The 16,056-nt window shown below is 66.4% G+C and overlaps 2 protein-coding genes across 3 annotated transcripts in view; both read left to right on the top strand.

Moving 5' to 3' along the window:
- Positions 1-1,728, top strand: part of LOC114508466 (cat eye syndrome critical region protein 2) — a 79,357-nt gene extending 77,629 nt beyond the window's left edge. For both annotated transcript variants that reach the window (XM_036011137.1, XM_036011136.1), the window contains exons 17-18: positions 896-1,007; positions 1,619-1,728. In XM_036011137.1, the coding sequence (XP_035867030.1) occupies positions 896-1,007; positions 1,619-1,624 (118 nt within the window). In that variant the 3' untranslated portion in view covers positions 1,625-1,728. The remainder of the gene's footprint in view (positions 1-895; positions 1,008-1,618) is intronic.
- Positions 1,729-8,570: 6,842 nt separating this feature from the next.
- On the top strand, positions 8,571-15,771 carry SLC25A18 (solute carrier family 25 member 18). The gene is made up of 9 exons (XM_028526945.2): positions 8,571-8,856; positions 9,744-9,866; positions 10,051-10,106; positions 10,499-10,589; positions 12,341-12,459; positions 14,058-14,202; positions 14,840-14,994; positions 15,287-15,362; positions 15,584-15,771. The coding sequence occupies exons 1-9, from the start codon at positions 8,837-8,839 to the stop codon at positions 15,723-15,725; spliced, it is 927 nt and encodes a 308-aa protein (XP_028382746.1). The 5' UTR covers positions 8,571-8,836; the 3' UTR covers positions 15,726-15,771.
- The last annotated feature ends 285 nt before the right edge of the window (positions 15,772-16,056 follow it).

The following is a 16,056-nucleotide window of genomic DNA, read 5'->3' as shown; positions in this document are numbered from 1 at the left end:
CCACGAAAGAGCAGGCGTTAGTGTCGGGAGGAGAACGGCTTCGGGGAGGAAGGGGACTGGGGTGGGCTTCTGGGCTCCGCGTAGGTGGGTGGGAGCTTCGTGGGGTGTCAGCCCAGGAGCCCCGTGTGTCTCCGGCACACTCCCCTCGTGGGCGGGAGCGTCCTGACTGCGGAGACGCGGGCCACTCCCGGGGCGTCCTCTTCGGGCTCCGTTCCTGCGTCCTTGGAAGTCGGGCGCCTGGTCAGGAAGCCAGGTCTGGCCCCCTCGCAACCCGTCCAGCCCCGCACCCTTCCCCCAGCCGCACTTTGTGCTGGGGGTCTCTGCCTCCTGTGAACGCCCCCGTTCCATTGTTTTTGGTCCCTTTTCCCCAAACCGCTGGGAGGTGAACTGCAGACCCGAGGATGCCTTGTCCCTGAGCACGCGGGCGCACGTGTCCCCGGGACGGACGCGGCCCCGGGCCGCGCGTCGCGCCCGAGGAGGGGGTCGGTCGGACGCAGAGCCGGGCTCCCCCGCTGGTCCCGAAACGCCCCTGTAGCTGCGCGGCTGCTCTGACTGACTTTCCATCCAGAGCCAGTCGGGGTTCACACCTTCACGTTTCGTTGAGTCGGTGGACTCTCGGGATTCAGAACGCTCGCCCGTCGCGTTGATTCCCTTCTCGTGCGGTGTTCCGAACGCTGGGTACTTGCTGTGTCCCCGTGTTCAGGGTCCCGGTAACCACGGAACGGGGACCGTGTGCTCCCGGCGTGCACCTCGAGACTCGCGGTGCCTGGGGTGTCCCGGGATCGGCGATTCCCAGGCTAATCACCCGGGTGACGGAGGCAGGGTCTGCCTGGGACCTTGTGGCTCAAGCAGCTTCTCCCTTCAGTTCTCACCTGTTCCTTTCTCGTGGCCGTAGCGTGCAGGTGCATCCCGTGCAGCCGCCACCCTCTTTCCCAAAGACCCCCGCCCCAGGAGCGCTGCAGGAAGAGCTGCCGCCCCACAAGGCCCCGACACTCCCCCTCGATCAGGTAGGACACCTGGAGCCCGCCGCCGCACTGTGGGTTCCAGCTGTGCCGTGGGCCGGCGCCCGTGGCCCCACGCTCCTCACTTGTAGTCAGTGTGTCCTGTGGGGACGGCACTTTCCGAGAAGGGTGTCCTGTCCTGCAGGCCCTCGGGCAGCAGCCGCCCGGGGCCCGCTGCAGCGGCTCATCGGGGGGCCCCTCTGCGTCCCCACCTGTGCCTCCGCTGGCTCTCCCGTGACCAGCTCTTGGGGGGTGGTTTGAAGTTCGTTTTCCCAAACTGGCTCCCAGCATTTATTCTGATGCAGCCTGCTGCCTGTTCCGTCCTTCCCGTGTGTTGGGTTCCTGGGGCACTAGGCTGTGGGGTTTGCAAGTCACAGGCGCTGCCTTTGAGTGCCGCTCTGTCCGGCGCTGGGCCGCGGGCCCCTGCGTGTGGCTCGTGGGCCCCCTGCAGTCAGGGTCGGTGGCCGTCACAGCGTCCTGCCCTGTGTGCAGGGAGTCCTGCGGGAACAAAATCCAGCCGCTTCCCAGATCGGAGGAACCGCTCTTTGGCATAGTTTTTTTAGCACTGAACTCAAACGTGAATTTTGTTTAAATCGTCCCTGTTTTTCTTTCCCCAGAGCTAGTCCGGGGAGGAAACAGCCCCAGGAGACAGAAGGCTGTACAAGACGTCGGACCGAGGGGCCAGGGAGTCTCGCCCTCCTCTGCTCCCCGCCCTGCCGCACCCCCCAGCGCCGCCTGGTGTCAGCCTCAGCCCTTGCAGCCAGCGCGCACCGTGGATGACCGGGACCAGTCTCGACGGCGGGCGGGGCCCCGGGCGGGTCTCCTGTGTGGCTGACGGCCAGGATTGCGTGAACTGGAACTGGTGGGGGCTTTCCCAGGCCCTGGGACTGTCTCAGGGCAAGTCCTCTGGACTGGGGGGGGGATGGCCCACGCAGGGTCGGAGGTGCTCGTGGGCACTCGAGAGCAGCTGAACTCAGGTACACGTCGGAGGTACACGTTGGGAGAGGAACTCCTGGTAGTGTTAAGGTTCGGAGCTGGGTCCAGTTTACAGAGTTTTCACGTTGCCTTTTAAACTAATTTTTGTTGTTGGTGGTGAATGTATTGTACATAGTGGGGGGTGGGGTCTGAAGCGGTGGGCACCCTGACTAGGGGCACAAGCCCTGGGGGGGGGGTCTTCCCTGTTTACAGTCACGTCACGCGGAAGCCGGGGAGCTGGACAGGTGGGCGGAGGGCTCCTTGGCCGTGTCGCTGTTTTCCCCGGTGACCAGCCGCCGTGGACAGGTGGGGGCCTTCTCTCCGACCCCCCCAGGACGGGGGTCCCACTGCCCCGGCTGCCCCGTCTCGGCCGACAGGCAGCCTGCCCTCAAGGCCCCCTGGGTGGAGGCGTGCACCCGGGGGACAGGCAGTGCCCGCAGCCGTGTGGCCAGCCGGATGCCAGGGCTGGTCGGGGGTGGCATGGGGCTCCCAGTGCGAATCACGCCTGTGGGGCGAGTACTCAGGTCTGTATACGTTAGAGTCAGTGAGGAGGTTGCACAGTTCTGACGAGGAGGAGTGTGGTCTGTAGGTTTACAAGCTGAGTTTAGGAGTGTTTCATTGTATTTAGCCTTTGTTCATTTCGAGTGAGTCGTAGTGGAACCAGTCGTGGCGGTTGAAGTAGCCGTCGGGAGCGTGGCCCCGGGAGCCCGTGGGTGTGTGTGGCAGCCGACCCCCCGACAGTATTAGGTCACTGCACCCCAGTTCCAGAGGCAGGTCGCCTGTGCTGCACGCTGCCCGTCTGGCTCCCGGGTCTGGTTTCAGCTGAGGCGCCACCAACGCTGGGGCCGCTGTGACTGTCCCGTGGAGGAAGGGGGGTGCCCAGAAGGCAGGCGTCCGGGAGGAAGGGCGCGTGGCTAAGCCCACCTGTGGGAAGGCGGTCCAGGGGCCCGGTCCCCTCCGAGCTCCTCCGTGTTGGGGCGGGGACCTTTCATCCCAGACCAGGTAGGGACATGCTCGCTGAACACACGCTCACTGTCCCTCGGGAGGGAGACCAGCGGCCAACGTTCGGGGTACACAGGCGGCCCAGAGACCCCGCCGTGGCATCAGGGACGTGCGTGCGTGCACGCCTGGGGGTCCTGCTGTCGGCCCGCAGGTGGCCGTGGCCCCGGCTGCTGGGGTGGGAGCAGGCGCACAGGGGCAGGGCCCCGTCCACCCAGCCTGGCGTAGGGAGGGAAGGGTCAGCGTTCTCGGTGTGGGGAGGGGCGGTGGGCGGGCGTCCGGCCAGCCCTCAGGCTGGGTGCTGTGGCCGGGGCGGCCCCCTGCTGCTGCTGCTGCTGCTGCTGCTGCGTGCGCAGAAGCAGTGGGGACCAGCCGGTCGCTGCAGCGCGCTCCGGCCCGGCCGGGCCGTGGACAGCCTGTGCTTTCTCGCGTCGGAGCTGGTGTGGTGGAGGTCCCTGCTCCCCCGAACCAGCAGCACCCCGACTGCAGCAGGGCCTCCTCCCCTGGGCGGACGCACTGGGTCCCCTCGTGTGGACCCCGGGGTGGGGCAGCTGCGGACACACGCACCACTGGGGGCGATGCTTGTCCTCGCGCCCCCAGCCCCGACCCTGTCCCCTGTCCCCTGTTAGAAGCTGTGAACTATACGGAAAAACCAGTGATTTCTTTAGCCCTGACCTCCCTCCCCGGTGGGCGGAGAGGTGGGTGCAGTCGGGGAGGGAGCCGGGAGACTGAACTACTGTATTATACTCTGACACTGTGAACGGGCCGCAGGCACGCCGTCAGCCCCGCTGCACCCGCGGGGGCGCCCAGTCCTGCGTTACGGGCACCGGGCTCCGTCTCTGCCGGGCGCGTCCAGGCCTCTCACCACCTCTGTCGGCAGGCCCGCCGGACGCCACAGGGGCGCAGGGCGGCAGGCGCTCCTGGCTGACCCGTCCTCGGGCCCTCGCCCTCCGCAGGGCTCTTCAGCAGACCGTAGGTCTCTTCTCCTCTGGGGTGGCCGCGTGACAGGCGCCGCTGGGTGGGGTGGGGGGACACCCGGGGAGGGCCCGTGCTCAGGCCGGGGGGATGGACCCAGGCCCCTGTGGCCCCGAGAGGGACAGCAGGGCTCTGATAAGAGGAGGACCTTTCGTAAGGCTTGCTGGGTTGCTTTTTTTCCCCGGAGTCTGCTCACGGGAAAAGGGAGCTGTTGCCTGAAGTTAGTTCACGGTGGTCGGTGCCCCGAGGGCGTAAGGGAGGGCGGAACCTGCAGGTTCTCTCTCGGTGTCGGTGTCGGTGTCGTTCTCCGTCCCGCTTCCTGGAAGCAGAGCTGGGAACCCCTCCCCCTCCCTGGTCCGCGTGAGCGGGTGGCTGAGCCCCACTCCGACTGCCTCGGGCTGCGGGGGCTGCGGCCCCGACTGGCCAGTCTGCCGTGCCGTGCGCGGGAGGCCCGGGGCTGAGGCGAGCGTTCCGTCCACACCGCCCGGGTGAACTGTTCTCCTGCTTTTTCCTTCAGGGGCGTTCAGGTCTGCAGACACGGTTCTGCTCTTGAGACCTGGTCTGGACGTCCCCAGCAGGTCCTCTCCACAGCCCCAGGCCGGGCCAGTCACCCAGCGTGGAGGCCTGCCCCGCACTCAGAGGGACGCTGGGAGGGACGGCTCCGGGTTTCCAGCGCAGTCGTCCCGCCCCCTCGTCTCCGTCTGTCTGTCTGTCTGCCCACCGGACCCCGAGTGGGTGCCGTGGGGGGTGGAGGAAGGACCCGGGGACGCAGGGTCGCCCTCCAGGGCCCCTGCATCGTGCGGGGGGCAGGGGCCCAGGCCCTCTTCTTCCCGGGGGGCTGGACTCGCCGTGCAGCCCTAGCACGTGCAGCCCTGTCCCGCTGCCCTTGCAGTGGGACAGGACCTGGGCGGGTACTCCTGCGTCCGGCTGCCCGAGGGGGCTGGTGCGAGCGTGGTCTCCAGGTGGGTGTTAGGCCCTCTCTGCCTCACGTGGCCTTTGCTGGACAGGCCTTCGGAGAAGCTGCCTCCTGGCCCGTCTCTCCCCCCGCCCCAGGGGGCCCCGTGGCCTTCCTGTGGAAATGCCCGGAGCAGCTGACTGTCCTGTGGGGTGGGGTCCGGACCGGGGGTGCAGATGTTGAGCCACTGAAAGGCCGAGCCCCCATCAGTCAGTCTGTGGGACCCCCTCGCTCCCCTAGCCTGGCTCAGCCCTCGCCCACCCGCCTTGCACACGGCTCAGGGACACCCCCGTGCCTGCCGCGGAGGCTGCGGGCACCGCCCCGGCCGGCGCTGGGCAGGGGGCGCTATTTATTTCCGTGTTGTGTGTGTGTTGTCATGGTCTGCTGACTGACGCCCTGCCTCACCGGGAGCGACTTACCTCAACGGCTAGCTCAGTGTCGGGTGCTGGATGACTTTCTGGAAGAACTTTTTAAAAAGCTTTGTGATCCTTGGAGGTCTGTAGATTTATTTCCATATGAACTGGTTATTTTGTATAAATTACATTCTTAAAATAGCACGTCTCAGATGTGTGTGAGTTGTGTGTCTGTGTCATTTTTCTCCTCGGGGTGAACTCCCACGGACACTAGTCCTCAGTGCTGTCGTCACCCAGAAAGTGCGCCTGGTCCCAGCACCGCTCCGTCCGGGACGGTGTCCGGGGCGGTGGGGGCAGGGGCCTGTGCAGGGTGCCTTGGTCCGTGCCCCAGAGAACGTGACAACAGAAATAAAACTGACCGGCCAGTCTGCACGGCGTCCGGAGTGGAGTGCTCTCCCTCCGTGCCCACGTGCGCCCGGCCCTTGGGTGCCGTCTGGGGTGCCCCCAGGATACACCAACTGTGACTTTCCAAACCCTGGGGTGGTGGGGGGCCCGGTAGGGGAACCACTCAGCTGCTGACAGCCGGGGGGGGGGCACACACAGCCTTTGCTGTCCAAAGCGTGTCCCAGCTGTGAACACACGTGACATGAATTCCTTACAAGAGCCAGGCTCTGCCAGTCCAGCTAACGGTCAGTCCGGTCTGACTGTATTTCCTGGGACTCAGCCCTGAGCCGGGCGCCTGCAGGCTGCGAGGGGGGTGTCTGCCCGGGTGCCCGGGACCGGAACAGAGTGCCTCCCGCGGGTCAGCGCCGTTTCACAGCTCGGTGCCGTGCCGCCGGGAAGCCGACCTTCGCCCTGCAGCCCTGCTGCGGAGGCGGCTGGCCTGTCCTCGCGCTGTTGGGCAACTGTTGGGCAAGAGGCGCTTTGGCCTTTCTGCCCGGAGTCCACCCCTGCCGTTGCTCCCCGGCTGGGTCTGTGCACGTGGCCGGCGGACCCGTTCTCCGGTGGCATTGGCTTTTTCTTTCTTTTTTTTAAGGACTCCTTTGCGTGTCTTGTCCCCCGTCCAACTAAGGATCAGTCCACTTGTAGCAAAAACCTAAACTGCAAAATGGGCTGAGATACAAGCCAGGAAAGTGGCTGGAAACCCCCAGCTCTGGCTCTTGTACCGAAGGCCCCCAGCCCCCACCGCCTGCCAGTATCCGAGTTGTACAGAGATGAGCCAGCGCCCCCTAGAGGTGTGCGCCCTGGGAAGGGCCACCTGCAGCCACCGCTCTCCCGGATGGGACAGACTTTTAGCCGATGGTGGCCTTCGCATGGCCATAGCCTCAGGGTCACCAAGCAGCCTTGCCCCAGAGCGCAATGGCTGCCCAGCCCTCCTGCCTCATGTCCCCCTCCCAGCAGACCCGAAGCGTGTCCCTCTGTCCCCTGTGGGCCCCTCGGTCCCCTGTGGGTGCAGACAGGTGCTAGTCAAGCAGCTCGCCTCAAGTGAGGTCGCTGTTAACTTGGGAGCTGGGGTTTGAACCTGGGGCTCCGGAGACCAAGGTCTCGCTCCCAAACCCTTGGCCAGGCGACGGTTCCTGCTCTCGGCAGACCCCATGCGGCTTGCTGGTCTCCTCCTCTCCCCCGCACAGACTTGGTGCTTGCCGCCAATTAGACAGTTTGCCCGAGAAGCGGCTGGGTCACAGCTCAGTCGGGACGCCCTGTGGGCAGCCCCCCGCAGGTGCACGCGTCCCCGAGGAGGGGACGCCTGGAGACCACGGGAGACGCAGAGCCGGCCGCCTGCAGCTGGAAAGGTGCCCGCGTCTGAGGGGCGGAGGGCAGCTCCTGGCACCAGACGTCTGGCCGAGTGCATGTGTGCCATCGATTTCTTGTTGTTTGTTCTTCCTGACCTCCAGGTCTGTGTCCCGTGACCCCTCCCCACCCCCAGGGTTTTCAGCAAACCTCAGCCTCGGTTTTTGTCCCAGTCATACCAGCCACGAGTCGCAGCCACCTGGGGCCAGAGGGCTGGGCTGAACCTCTTGGGGTTCCTGGGGGCTTGAGGGGGGCTACAGACGACACGAGGATTGTGGCCAGCCCCCAGCGCACCTCAGCAGTGTGACCTGCCCTCTGCCTCGGCACCCAGAGGAGTCGAAGGCTTTCCTGAGAGCAGGTGAGTGTTGTCTGGAGCGTAAGCTCAGAGTGAGCAGGACAAGGCCCCCTTCCAGCACAGAAGGCGGAGGGAGCAGCTTCCTACCTGGGCGCCTCGGGCCCCGTCGGGTCAGGAGGCAGCCGGTCAAGAGGAGGGGACAGCAGGGGGCCTGGCTGTGGCGCACCCCCGGCACCAAGGAGCACAGACGGTCACAGGGGCGACCCGGGACGGGACAGGCTGCAAGGAGCCGCCCTCCTGGGCCCCGAGACTCAGGTCTGCACCTGAGGGCCCGCTCAGGTGCCCGACCCCTTCGACGGCACTCAGACCACACACAAAGGGTCGTGACGCAACTCGGGAGTTTGGGGGACTGGGTGTTAGCCAGTCCCAGGGGAGGGCTCCCGGGCAACTCTGGGGAGCGTGGGGGGACTCGTGGGAGGGAGGTGGAGCCCAGGGAACCGCTGGTGAGTTGCCGGGGAGATGGGGAGTGTGGGCGAGGCCCCGGGGCCAGAGACCACGTGGCCTGGAGGTACTGCCCGTGGGGGTGGGGGGCCAGGCCTGCATGCACAGTGGGGAAGCGGTCCAGTGTTGGGGGTGGGGGGCTGGTCTGGGGCCCACGTGAGCGCTTCAGTGCCCTCGGCCCTGCCGACAGCAGAGCTGAGGAAGCTGGGGGCCGTGGGGGCACCCCGTGGCCCCACTGAGGCCAGTGGCTGGGAGACCCCGGACGGCGATTTTCTCCCAGCCGGCTCTGGGCCACGGTCTTGCAAACTGGCTGCTGCAGCTTGGCCGTCCGTGCGCGCCTCCCCGCTCCTCAGATGCATGGAGGCCCGGCCGCCCGCCGGCCTCCACAGCCCGGCCTTCCCGCAGCCCAGCCTTCCCGCAGGGCTGTCAGGAGCTCGGGAGACACCTGCAGACCCAGAGCTCGACCTCAGGACTCAAGCGTTTCCTTGTCGCTCCTGGACACTAGGGGGGCTTCCCGCTGCCCTGGGAGCCCCTCCTCCAGACCCGCCAGCGCCCCCCGCGGCCCCGGCCGCTCTCCCAAAAGCCCAGGATCCCTCTCCTGAGCCGGCTGGGGCCCGTGCTTCCCTCCCCCTCTCTCCTGGTCCCCGCCCCTGGAGTCCCCCAGGTAGTGCGGAAGGTTGCAGGAGATACTGGCAGCGTGAGTGGGCTCAGACGCTCTGTCCCATCGCAGGTGTGGGTCCCACGGCAGGAGGTCAGTGCTGGTCTGGTTGCTTCCCAGAGGAGGCGCCGGCGGCAGCCCCAGGGGTTGCGACCTGTTGGGAGGTGGCCCCGGCCTCTTGCCACCGACACCCGCTCTCCGCACCCTGCCTCGGTGGGCCAGAGTCGAGGGCGCGGACACCGCCACTCCACTTCAGCCGACGTCCGCCCTGAGGAGCGGCACAGCAGCCTCGCGCCCCGGGAGCCCCCGAGTCCTCGGCCCCCGACCCACAGGATGTCCAAGCAGGATTTGAGGTAAACTGGGGCCGAGAGAGCCCCGTCCCTGGGCGGGGTTCGGGGCGGAGCTGCTGTGGCAGCGACATCACTCGGCTTCCCTCCAGGGCCCTGAAGTACGAACTGGGGTCCTGGGAGCGGCGAGAGAAACCCCTTTCCCTGTGGGCGGAAAAGGTGTCCGACCGGTGTGGCCCGGCTGGTGCAAGCGTCGTCCCGTGACCAGAGGGCCTGTGGGGGGGGCCTGTGTGGGAGGCAACCAGTCGATACTTCTGTCGTCCTATCTCACTTTGCAAAAGGGCGGACAAAAGCAAGTCCACTGGTGAGGCTCAGTGGATTGCGCACGGCCTGTGAGCCAAAGGGTTGGCGGTTCAGTTCCCAGTCGGGGCACAGGCCTGGCTTTCGGGCCAGGTCCCAGGTCGAGGGTGTTCGAGAGGCAGCCAGACCGTGTTTCTCTCTTTCCCTCCCTTCCGCTCTCTGAAAATGAGTAACTTTTTTTTTTTAAGACAGTGCAAAAAATGGCCTCAGGTGGGGATTTTTAAAAATAATCACATGTTTACACATATGATTAAGTATAATTTGTCTGCGTCTGGGCTGCGTCTCTCAGACGCACTGAGCAGCTCGCGGCGGGAAGCCCGGGTCCGAGCGGAGATGGCTGGCCTGCTCTCCTCGGTGCTGCCGGGACCCGGGGTCACTTCCGGTGATCTTGGCTCTAGATGGAACCCGGCGTGCTGGAAGCCGCGTCCTCCCGTGGCCTGGACGGGAACGGCTCGGAAGGGGTGCTCTGACACCCAGCGACCCTGGGGGCATCCTTCCCAGAAGCCCTTGCAGCGTCTCAGCTGTATGCGCCCCGCCCTCTCACCCTGAACCCCTCCCCCTCTCACCCTGCACCCCCTCCTCCCACGACCCAGCGTCACAGCAAAGCTCATCAACGGAGGCGTGGCGGGGCTCGTGGGGGTGACCTGTGTGTTCCCCATCGACTTGGCCAAGACGCGACTTCAGAACCAGCACGGGATGGACACGTACAGAGGGATGTAGGTGCCGGGGCCGGGGGGCGAGGAGAGGGGCCCCCCAGGCCGTCTCTGCGGTGGGTGAGCACCCTGGGGGAGGGGGGAGGGGGGGTTTGTAGGGGAGCCCGGCAGGACGGGGCTCCGGGCGGCAGCGGGGGGTGGGGGCGGCCCCCCACGTGTGCTGACGTCCTCTCCGTCCGGCCTCCAGGACGGACTGCCTGGTGAAGACGGCGAGGGCCGAGGGCTTCCTGGGCATGTACCGAGGTGGGCGGCCGGAGGGGGTGGCACAGCCGGGGGTCCCCGCCCACGGCGGGGTCACAGACGTGGGGGCTGGCATCTCTGCCCGGGAACTCCTGGGACAGCCTGGCTGCCCGGTGACTCCAGACCGGTCGCTCTGGTCCTCTGGTGACACGGGCAGCTGTGGGGAGGTTGGGGGTGCCCTGGGCCCCATCCCGGCACGACCCTGCGTTGCAGCGCCCCCAGCTCCCCTCGCTGCTGCTGCTGCGGCTGCGGCAGGACCGATGGGCCGGGTGTCCCTGTGGGGAGCGGGCGCAAGGCCAGGGCGCAGAGCCAGGTGGGAGGAGGGGGCGGCGCGGCCGGAACACTGTTCATCCCAGTAAAACGAGGGACGAGCCTCCTCGACCCGCCCTGTCCAGGTGCCGCCGTGAACCTGGCGCTGGTCACCCCGGAGAAGGCCATCAAGCTGGCGGCCAATGACTTCCTGCGGCAGCTGCTCCTGGGAGACGGGTACGGCCGGGCTGTGGCCCCCCTGTGTGCGGGCGGAGGCAGGCTCAGCGGGGGGGCAGACGGTGGGGGAGGGTGCTGCTGGGCTCTGGGAGTTCTGGACGGACGGGCGGCGGACGGCAGGTGCAGGTGGGTAGGTGGGCCGCAGGACACGTGCACGTCGTGTAGCTGGTGAAAGTTCTTCCAGTTTTTTCTCACTTTCAATGCTCACCAGAGGATGTTTCATCGTTGGTTGAGACAGAGACAGACAGAGACGCATCGATGGGTTGCCTCGCGCAGGCCCCCCGACCGGGGGACTGGACCCCTGGCCCTTGGATGTCGGGGACGGCGCCCCCAGCAGCTGAGCCTCCCGGCCAGGGACGCCTTCTCTGGTGTTCAGGTCTCGCCGGGACACGGCACTGTGCTCGCTGACGGCACACAGCGTCATACCTAGACACACGTGTTAGGAGGCGCTGGCCGCGGCGCGGCATTCATGTCTGTGGCCTCACACAGCGGTGAACCCTACCGCTTCTCCCTGTGATCGAACGCTGAGGGTCCACCCTTCGCCGCGCTCAGAGCCGCCAGCGCCCCGCGGTGTCAGCTCGAGCCCTGTGCTGCACGTCAGGTCCTCGGCCGGTGTAACCTGGAACTGGACGCCTGCCCCTGGCCCCCCGCCCCACAACCACACGTCTGACCTCTTTTCTGTGGGTTTGCTCCCGAGTCTCGGCTGCTGTGAACGCAGTGACCTTGCTTCCTTTGGGTTCGGGCCGGAAGCAGAATCCCTGGGTCACATGGTAGATATTGTGCACATTTTTGAGGCAACTCCACAGCGGCTGCCCCAGCTGCACTCCCACCGGCAGTGCGCGAGGGTCCCCCCTCCCCGCGTCCTCGCCGGCCCTGGTGGTGGGCGGGTTCCTTGCCGACAGCCGTGCAGACGGGAGTGCACTGGCGTCTCCATGTGGTTTCAGTTTCCGTTTCCCTGCTGATCAGTGGGTGGCGGTGAGCGTCTTTTCACGTGCGTGCCGGACACTTGAGTGTCTTCTTTGGAAAAGGGTCTATTCGGGTCCTTGACCCCTCACCAGGTGCCGGGTCAGCCGACCTTTCCCGCCCCCCAGGGCCCGGCTGCCGGCTCTGCGGGCACTCCCTGGGCCGTGCAGCTCCACCGTCCGAGGTCCCGTGGGTCCGTCTTCGCTTCTGCCGCTCTTGCTGCAGGCGGCCGACGTGGGGAGCTCTGTCCCCGTCTCCCCCTCCTCTTGTGGTTCCGGGTCTTACATCCAAGTCTGCGTCCGTTGGAACCGGTCCCTGAGCGTTTTCTAGGGTGGGGCTCACATTCCCTCTCCCATGCTCAGCCCAGCCTCCTCCATGCCAGCGACCGAGGGGGCCCTGCCCCCCGTCGGGGCTGGTTGGGCGTGCGCGCTGGGGTCTGTTTCCGGGCTCTTGGTGCGTGGGTCACGGGTCTGTCTTCATGCTGATGAGTTTTTAAAAGTGGCCCCCGATCCTTGCCTCCTGTTGTGGTGCCTCCTGTCGCCTTGGTGACAGCCACTCAAAGGATTGGGGGCATTCCTGCGACGGGCAGTTCCGTGGTGCAGACTGGATTCAGCTCCCACGGGGGCGCTGCCTCCCGCAGCCTGTTCCGGACTCGGCCTCCTGTCTGTGGGGAGCCCGAGGCTGAGCAGGGTGGGTGGGTGGCGGCTGCTGGGGACAGGACGAGGACGTGCGGCTGGACGGGGCAGGGGGCTGCCTGGGACTGATGGGCACCGACCCCTGGCCCGCAGGACGCGGCGGAACCTGAGGATGGAGATGCTGGCGGGCTGCGGCGCGGGGATGTGCCAGGTGGTGGTCACCTGCCCCATGGAAATGCTGAAGATCCAGCTGCAGGACGCCGGGCGCCTGGGTGAGGCCGCTCCCCGCTCCCCACGGCCACGCTCGAGGCCTGACTGCGCGACCCAGCTCACGCTCTCGGTCAGCAGGCGCCTGCACCTCACGGCTCCCGGTCTGGGTTCCATGCCATCCAGCTCTAAAACCCAGAGCAGGAGCGAGAGTCCCGGTGCGGGAGGGGCAGAGGCCCCGCCCCCTGACTCCAGACCGTACCTACGGCCTCGACCGTGAGCCTCAGTCTCCTGAGGCCCTGGAGGACCGATGGGGCTCGCTGTCCACACGCAGCCCATGGAGGCTTCGTTGTGATGTATTGTATCACGCCGTAGCAGCCGGGCTGGAGTGGGGCAGCACAGGAGGGGAGAGGAGAACCATTGCTGTTCTTCTGGTTTCCTCTGAAAGAGAAGCTGGTCCTCGTAGATTCCCTAAAACACTTTAAAAGGAGAGAGAGACAGGGTCTGGGTGAGGGACGCGCCTCTAAAGACGACAGGGGAGGTCCGGTCACGGACCGGGCTGTCGCTGTCCCGCAGGACGGCATGCCGCCAGCTGGGGTGCCGCATGGGGGCGCGAGACAGCTGCCTCTGTGCAGGTGCCCGGGGTCTGCGCAGAGCTGCTCCCACATTGAGGATAATTCCACCCTGTGTATTTCATATTTAGCTCATCTTATGTTTTTAAAATAACTTCTTTTAGATTTTATTTACTTTTAGAGAGAGGAAGAAAGGGAGAGAAACATCAGTGTGTGGTTGCCTCTCGAGCTCCCCCTACTGGCAACCTGGCCTGCAGCCCAGGCATGTGTCCTGACTGGGAATCAAACCAGTGACCCTTTGGTTCCCAGACCGGCACTCAGTCCACTGAGCCACAGCAGCCAGAGCTGACTTGTCGTAGTGTGAACTCTGAGTAACTCTGCTGAAAGGGGTTGACCTCTCAAGAATCAAACTGTTACAAAGGGGCACAGGGACTAGAGGACACGCTCCCCCAGCCTCAGCGTGCGACCCGGAGGAGGCGCTGCTGAAGTCTGAAGAGCTGGGTTTTTTTTTTTAAGATTTAAAAAATTTATTTATTTTTAGAGAGGAAAGGAAGGGAGAGAGGGAGAGAGAGAGAAACATCAATGTGCGGCTGTTGGGGGTCATGGCCTGCAACCCAGGCATGTGCCCTGACTGGGAATCGAACCTGCGACACTTTGGTTCGCAGCCCGCGCTCAACCCACTGAGCTACGCCAGCCAGGGTAAGAGCTGGTTTTTAAACAAAAGGAATTGGCTGCTTCACACCTGAGGCAGCAGACACTTGGGGTTCTCCCGTCCCAAAGAGCCAACGGGAAGACACGGGGCCGACAGGTTCGGAGCCTGTGAGGAGTGGGAGGCAGCGGCATCAGGGTGAGCGCGCTGCCAGCCAGAGCCGCCCACGGGGGGGCTGGGCAGGGCCTCGTGTGGATACTGCAGGGCCACAGAGGTGTCCTTGGAGCCGGCCCTGCGTGATCCGGGAGCAGGACCGTCCCCAGACTCCTGGCAGGGCGGCCACCTCGTCTGTCCGAGTCGTCCCAGGTGCAGGCAGCAGGAGCCCCTCCTGCGCGTGTGGGGCCCGGGTGGTGACGGGGAGCCTGTCCCTTCTCCCTTCCAGCCTCCGGCCCTCGGGGCCCGGACTCGGCGCCTTCCTCCCCGCTGTCCGCTCAGAAGCGCCCGTCCGCCACCCTCATTGCCCGGGAGCTGCTTCGCACCCGCGGCCTGGCTGGGCTCTACAGGGGCCTGGGGGCCACTCTCCTCAGGTGAGGCTTCCCGTGCAGACGCGGGACCCGGAAGGGCCCTGGGGACGGCGGCCCCAACCTGCCCACCCGAGCTCCTCCTGGGGCGCTCAGAGCCTCTCGATGCTTTGGACTCCGTCCAGACTCGGGCAGGGCCACACGGAGTGGGCCGCCGGAAGGTGGCCCATAGGCCCCGTGTCCAGTGACCAGGCGCACAGGGCGACTGGGTGATTGGGGGGGCCCGCGGGCAGCTAGAATGTCCTGTGCACAATGGACTGTGTGGGTCACCCCCAGGGTGGTGAGAGGCTGCCCCCCCTCATTTTACTGTGCTCCTCGGCCCACCTCCTCCCAGTTGCTCAGACGTACCCCAGGCCAGGGGTTTTCTGTTCCCTGGGCAGCACCACCTGCCCGCCCGTCCCGTCCCCAGCCTCTCAGTCTGCATCAGGGTCCTGTCAGAAGCCGCAGGTGCTGTGAGGGCCGAGGAGTGGGCTGGGCTGGGGGTTCCCTCTCGTGCCGTCACCCGCCGTCACCCACTTCGTCCCTGGGCGCCAGGGCAGGAGCACAGAACCGTGGGCTTTTCCCTGGCTGTGGGCCGCCCGGGGCCTCAGGGAGCAGCCCCGAGTGGCCTGTGGCTCAGGCCTCCTCCTCCTCCTCCCTGCAGGGACATCCCGTTCTCCGTCATCTACTTCCCTCTGTTTGCCAACCTGAACAACCTCGGGGTCAGCGAGCCGGTGGGGAAGGCCTCCTTTGCCCACTCCTTCGTGTCAGGCTGCGTGGCCGGTTCCGTGGCTGCTGTCGCTGTGACCCCCCTGGACGGTGAGTGTGCGTCGGGGCCAGAAGGACCGCAGGGTTGATGCGCCTCGCCAATCAGGCGCCTGTGCGGTCGTTTACAGGATAAACCGCAGTTCTGCACCCCAGGACAGCAACGAGGCAGCCCCCACCTAAAGCCCTCGGGTCACAACCCGTGGCCACGGCCAGGGCCGCCCGAGAGCGTGGGCCTCGGGGGTCAGCCCCACGTGTGCGGCTGTGAAAGGAGGCCTGGCCGCTCCGTGTTGGGAGGAGGACTCCGGAGCGAGATGTTCCCCACTCACTGTAACTTTCGCTCTAGTTTTGAAAACGCGAATCCAGACCCTCCAGAAAGGCCTGGGGGAGGACAGCTACAGCGGCATCCGAGACTGTGCCAGGTGAGAGCCCGCCCCCGCGAGGCCGCGTGGTGTCGCCGCGCCCAGGCCCAGGCCCGCGCCGTCGGACGCGGTTCCTTTCCCTCCCCCCCGGCCCAAGCGGGGCGCACGGGGGCTTTTCTCCTGTGTCCCCCGCACTCCCCAGCGGCTCCCTCGCGAACTGCACGGGGGGAGGGTGCCCCGCGCTCCCCGCGGCAGGCCTCACCCGGCCCTCCCTCCGCCAGGAAACTCTGGGCGCAGGAGGGGCCGTCCGCCTTCCTGAAGGGCGCGGGCTGCCGGGCGCTGGTCATCGCTCCCCTCTTCGGCATCGCCCAGGGCGTCTACTTCATCGGCATCGGCGAGCGGCTCCTCGGGTGCTTCGAGTAGACTTGGCTGGAGCGCCGTCCCACCCGGCCGTCTCCTGGCGCTGGTTGGGGCAGCAGGGAGCGGGCGGCTCTGCAGGCTGTGCGCCGGGTCCGTGCTGCGGGGCCCCCTCGGCCCTCTGGGAGCCGCGCTGAGCCTGCAGGCGCGCTGGCCGCAGCCCTCCTCTCCCGGCCACCCGCCTGCCACAGGAACTGCACCCACTCGGCCGTGTCGGTCACGGGACCCCCATAGACGGGACCCCAGACAGGACATAGAGGCAGGGCCTGCCCACGCCGTACGTCCCTGTTCTGCACACAAGCCCGGCGTGTCTGCGTCAGCGGGAGGGCTCGCTTTT

The sequence above is a fragment of the Phyllostomus discolor genome, chromosome 11, assembly GCF_004126475.2.
Source record: "Phyllostomus discolor isolate MPI-MPIP mPhyDis1 chromosome 11, mPhyDis1.pri.v3, whole genome shotgun sequence".
Taxonomy (NCBI): Eukaryota; Metazoa; Chordata; class Mammalia; order Chiroptera; family Phyllostomidae; genus Phyllostomus; species Phyllostomus discolor.
This window is presented reverse-complemented; position numbering and strand designations above follow the sequence as displayed.